General features: G+C 40.9%; 1 protein-coding gene across 1 annotated transcript in view; it reads left to right on the top strand.

The window, feature by feature from the left end:
* Positions 1 to 6017, top strand: part of ITPR2 (inositol 1,4,5-trisphosphate receptor, type 2) — a 707773-nt gene that overhangs the window by 651770 nt on the left and 49986 nt on the right. Inside the window, exon 53 of the mRNA XM_006866982.1 lies at positions 4228 to 4388. Coding sequence (XP_006867044.1) covers positions 4228 to 4388 — 161 coding nt within the window. The remainder of the gene's footprint in view (positions 1 to 4227; positions 4389 to 6017) is intronic.

The raw sequence follows: 6017 nt of genomic DNA, 5'->3' as shown, positions 1-6017 counted from the left end.
GTGAAGGCCTGCTGTTTTTCAGACACTATGTCATCTGCTGGTAATAAAAAAAAAAAAAAAAATGAGATGGTAATGAGGCTTTCTGCTCCCGTAAAGATTTACAGCCTCGGAAACCCTGTACAGGGTCGCTATGAGTCGGAACCGACTCCACGGCACATAACGACAACAACAACAACAAGGAATATACACTGAGTGTACTGCTATGCACTAGTGTGCCTGGTTGCTTGGGACTTCATTAACAAAGATAAAGAACAAGGGCTAAAGATACAAACTCCTGAGTTAAGTTTGACATGCCCACAAGCTATCCAGGCTGATTATCCGGTAACAGCTGGAAATAGAAACTGAAATGGAGAATAAAGGTCAGTTTTGGGGATTGTTGTTGTTAAGTGCTATCAGGTTGGTTTTGATTCATAGCGACCCTGTTTCCGAAATGCAGCTGATGGATTTGAACTTCCAACCTTGTGGTTTGCAGTCCAGTGCTTATCTTAACAGCACCACACCCAGAGTCCTAAAGATTGAGAAAATCATCAGCATGATGATCACTGACACCACGGATAGATGAGTATGCTTAGAGAGCAAGAATATATGAAGATGAAAGAAAAACAACTCCCCTTCTTTTGTATTTCCCTCTTCTACTGCCCTTGTCCACTGGTTTTCCCACCATGAGCCTCTTCTCCCACTATCTTCCTTTAAATCCTTTACTTAAAGTAAGGCTCTGAATATGCTAATTTCCAGTCAATTACCTTCAGAGTAAAGTACAAACTCCTTAGCTTTGCATTTCATGGTTCCTGCCAAGCATTCCATTCCATTTTCATTTTTCAGTGTCCCTTTCTAGTCACATTAGACAACTTGACACCCCTCCAATAGGCCTTCCACTTTCATCCCTAGAATTGCTTTGCCATTTCCTCTGTACAATAGGTAACAGAACCTGGGCCATGGAATCAACAGACATTTTTCTTTAAATTTGACTGGTTTTTCCACTAGAGGCATAGCTCTTCTTTTGTTTAATTTATGAATCTGTTTCCTCCAATGCTAAAAGGTCAGGACTATTGTAATTATAACAGCATATTTAGAGCCCTGGACTGCTAACCACAAGGTTGGCAGTTCAAATCCACCAGCTACTGCATGGGAGAAAGATGAGACTTTCTGCTCCCATGAAGATTTTGTTGTTGTTAAGTGCCGTCGAGTCGGTTCCGACCCATAGCGACCCCGTATAGGGTTTCTGAGGCTGTAAATCTTTACGGGAGCAGAACGCCTCATCTTTCTCCAGCGGAGCAGCTGGTAGTTTCGAACTGCTGACCTTAAGGTTCGCAGCCCGATTCGTAACCACAGCCTCATAAAATATGGAGAGTCACTGTGAGTCAGAATGAACTTGATGGTAGTGAATTTGGGGGAGGGGAGTTATAACTCTCAGCACAAAGTGGTTGCTTAATAAAACTTAAATACCTCTTATTGCCATTCATCTTTTCCCCACTTGCTATAATCTTGTTTCAAAGTCAGATTTTTAAAGCTTTACACCTCTTGAAACCTTTTTAAATGTACCTGACCATAATTCATTGTGCCTTCCTCTATGGTGCTGTAGAATCAGCACTGGACTGCAAACCACAAGGTCCACGGTTCAAACCCACCAGCTGCTCTTCAGAAACCCTATCTGTACAAGGTTGCTATGAGTCAGAACTGACTCCATAGCACTAACAACATACTTCCTGTGGTGTCCTGGTGTGGCATTCAGGGTTAACGCACTAGACTGCAAGGTCTGTTTGAGCAGCAAGGTTGGTAGTTCAAGTTCACCAGCTGCTCCTCGGAAACCCTAAACAGGGTCGCTATTAGTTGGAACCACTCTCAGAGGCGCTTAACAACAACAACCAATGCTTCCTGTGTTTTGTTCTGTTGCGCATAAAGTCACGATGAGTCTGTACTGGCTCATGGCACCTAACAACACTTCCTTGATTGGGAGGGTATTATAGTATTCTTGGTGGTGGTGGTATGCTGTGGAGTCGGTTCCAACTCATAGTGACCCTGCATAGGATTTCCAAGGCTGTAAATCTCTACAGGAGCAGAAAGCCTCATCTTTCTCCCATGGAACAGCTGGTAGTTTTGAACTGCTGACCTTAAGATTCGCAACCCAACTCATTACCACTACGCTACCAGAGCTCCTTGTAGTACTCTTAGGAGCAATAATAATGGATCCAACCAGGTGGTAGCAGTGTAGCTGGTGAGAAGTGATTATATCCTGGGGATATTTTGAAGGTTGTTAAATGCCATCGGGTCAATTCTGACTTACAGGGTTTCCAAGGAGCAGCCCATGGGTTTGAATAGCCAATCTTTTGGGTTGTAGTCTAAGTGCTGGTTCTATAGCGCTACACCGGAAGTCCATTTTTGAAGCTATTTTGAAGATAGAGCCAAACGTTTTTAAATGCGGTTTGGATGGGGTATGGGAGAGAAAGAGTGGATTCAAGAATGACGCCTGGTCTTTTGGTTTGAGCAACTGGAAATGGAGTTACCATCAAATGAGAAGAAGAGCCTGTGGGTGGAGCAGGTTTGAGGAAGAGAATTAGAGTTTATTTGGGGGATGTTGAGCTGATGACAGGTCAAATAAAGATGAAGCATAGCTATCAGCCAGTTAAATTTCATGGTCTTTTCCGCAAAAAATATCCAGTAAATTAAAAGGGCATCCCTTATTAGGACAGATTTCTTACTTATCATATTTTGTATCTTATTATTTAAAGAGTCTTTTTTAGACTTGAGTGGACTTTCAAAAATACATACTTAGGAAAAGAGTAGCCAGGATTGGAATTCAATTTCCTGGCGTCTTCTCCAATATCTGAACTATAAAACCACACTAAATCCTAACATCCCATTTTCCTTGGCAATCAAATTCATTTTTCCAGAGATGTTTTTCCTCATTTCCATTCATATCCTTTCATCCACTCTTCAACTTTTTGAGAGAAAAGAATCTGACTAACCAGACCCTCTCTTCACTGTCCTTCCAGAGGCTGAAACTATGCACTGAAAATAAACAGACTATCCCCTCCCCAAAATGCCTGAAACACAATAGTCTAGAAGGATGGATAAGTGTGCAGTCGTCCTCATTGTACTCACAGTGAAGATTGCCATGGACATTCGGTTGCCCTTTACTGATTTTAAGTGGTTTTGAAGAAATGACCCGCTCAGCTGCCTATCCTCTTCTTATCCAAGTTCTTGGATAAAAGGACATGAGTAGAATGACATTTAAAAAAAATTTTTTTCTGTTCTGATTAGCAAGATCGCTTTTTCTTGCACAATAAATTTTACCTCTTAATCTTAGGCCTGCGGTCCAGTAAAACGAGACAATTTTGATATGGCTGTATTTTTAATTTCCACCACAAGTCTGTCAGTTTGTCATATTGTGGTGGCTTGTGAGTTGCTGTGATTCTGGAAGCTGTGCCACAGGTATTTTAAATACCAGCAGGGTCACCCATGGTGGACAGGTTGCTGAGATGTCAGCTTGAAGACTAAGATGTGCCTGACCCAAGCCATGGTATTTTCAATAACCTCATATGCATGCAAAAGCTGGACAGTGAATAAAGAAGACCATAGAAGAATTGATGTTTTTGAGTTATGGTGTTGGACGAGAATATTGAAAGTGCCTTGGACTGCCAAAGGAACCAACAGATCTGTGTTGGAAGAAGTGCATTCAGAGTGCTCCTTGGAGGCCAGGATGGCCAAATGTCATCTCTCATACTTTGAACATATTGTCAGGCGGGACCAGCTGCTGAAGAAGGGTATCATGTTTGGTAAGGTGGAGGGTCAGAGAAAAAGAGGAAGACCCCCAACGAGATGGATTGGCAAAGTGGCAGCATCAATGGACTCAAGCATGGCCCAGGATCGGGCAGTGTTTCATTCTGCTGTGTATAAGGTGGCTATGAGTCAGTACTGACTCGATTGCACCTAACAACAGCAACAACAATATTTTTAATTATCTGCAAACCTTTTATCTCTAATAAGGCTACATTTTCAAGGATCCATGGGGGGGGAGGGGAAATGTTACTTGAAAAGAAATCTATAAATTGTGGCCTTTTATTCTGAAGGTCTTGTGTACGGTTTTATTTTTAATCATAACATTTTAAATTGACACACTCTTACAGAAAGCATTTTCACTGTAATTATTATGTTCTGTTTTTATGCTAAGAAGGAAATGCTGATTAAATGATGAATTACATATATTGTGTTTACTGTGCTTTGCAGGACTCGAGAGGGACAAGTTTGATAATAAAACGGTTTCATTTGAGGAGCACATTAAGTCAGAACACAATATGTGGCATTATTTGTACTTCATCGTTCTTGTGAAAGTGAAAGACCCAACTGAATACACCGGCCCTGAAAGTTACGTGGCTCAAATGATTGTAGTAAGTAACCAGAGAATTTTAATCTGTGACTATATTGCATTTTACATGCTTTGTCTTCTCCACTCTGCCTCCTCCTCAAAATACAAAGGTTCTAGGAATTATGTTTTTAACTTTTAAATAGAACTGTCAATCAGTAAAGAACCCTAGATTGGCTAAATCACTGGCACCCAGTAGATTTCTTGGTTGTACAAATCTCAACTTCATAGATGTTATCTCCTGAAGGATTCTCTATGCAATAAATAGCACACATTTAGTATCCCTGTCATGTTCTGGTTTCATGCTGTAGGATAGGCACTGGACTGCTAACCACAAGGTCAGTGGTTCAAGACCCATCAGACATTTCGGAAACCCTATTTATGGCCGCTATGAGTCCGAACCGACTCAATGGCACTTAACAACAAGAGCTTCTGACATCAGGCCTCCTGTCATTACTGATGTTCCAATTTCACAAATCTGGAACTTTTTGTTATTAAACATGAACAGAAGAGTTGTACTTTGAGAAGTCTTTGAATTATAAAGCTCAAGAGTTTAAGAAAGGAAACATTGTGTTTGGGAAGAGCGTAGTATTCAAACCTAGTGGGAGAGCAATGGTTTCCTGTCAACGTACACTTGAGATTGATTTACCATTATTGGTGAGGGATTTGCACTGATGCTGCCAAATACAGTTGTTACAATTACACATAAAGATCAGTAGTATTATTTAGAGACGGTAGTTGTCCATGAGTTGAATTTTCTTCTGTTTCATTGAAGATTAAAACTAAAGGAAGTCAAAGTTTTAACTTTAGCATACCAAGTTTAATTTAATGAGTATATCTAATGACTGTCATAGCATCTGATTTTAATTGTTGTATTCTTTTAATAGGCATGAATAGAGTCCTTGGGTATACATATAGTTAATGTACTTGACTGCTAGCCAAAATGTTAGATGTTCACGTCTACCCAGAGATACCTCAAACATAGGCCTTGATATCTACTTCCCAAAAAAATCAAACATTGAAAGTCTTATGGAACACAGTTCTCCTTTGGCACACATGGGTTTGCCATTGTTGTGCCCAGAATTTAGGGTCCCCAAAGACCACCAAGGAGCCGACGCCGATGCAAGTGCACAAGGGTTGTTTATTCAAGCTCAAGCCTGGGCCTTCTCCGTATCCGGCACAGCGGACTCGGGAAAAGGCGCTGAGCTCTTTGTTAGCAGAGTTTTTATAGAGTTTTCAAACAAGCTTAGGTTTTTCAGCTTTACAGTATTTGGATTGGTTGACATTTGGCAAAGTATGAGGTGTTACAGTTTAATTGGTTAGTACTGGTGGTCTTTTGTTCTAAGGAAAACATCTGGCATCTGGCCTTGGGTTGTCCTGTCTATTACTTATCTAGTTCTTGCTGTTGCTAGTGGTGAAAGGATATTCTAAGGCAGCATGAGCTCATTTAGCACATTCCTGGAACAGGAGGACGTGTTCAGGCTAATGTACAGAATGGAGTTTTCTTCTTGGTCCTACACCATGAGTTGAATTCAACGTAACAACAAATAATTACAAACATAGCTGTTGTTGTTGTTGTTAAGTGCCATTGAGTCGATTCCGACCCATAGCGACCCTGTATAGGGTTTCCAAGGAGCAGCTGGTGAGCTTGAAC

This window comes from Chrysochloris asiatica, unplaced genomic scaffold (assembly GCF_000296735.1).
Source record: "Chrysochloris asiatica unplaced genomic scaffold, ChrAsi1.0 scaffold00098, whole genome shotgun sequence".
NCBI classification, from domain to species: domain Eukaryota; kingdom Metazoa; phylum Chordata; class Mammalia; order Afrosoricida; family Chrysochloridae; genus Chrysochloris; species Chrysochloris asiatica.
This window is presented reverse-complemented; position numbering and strand designations above follow the sequence as displayed.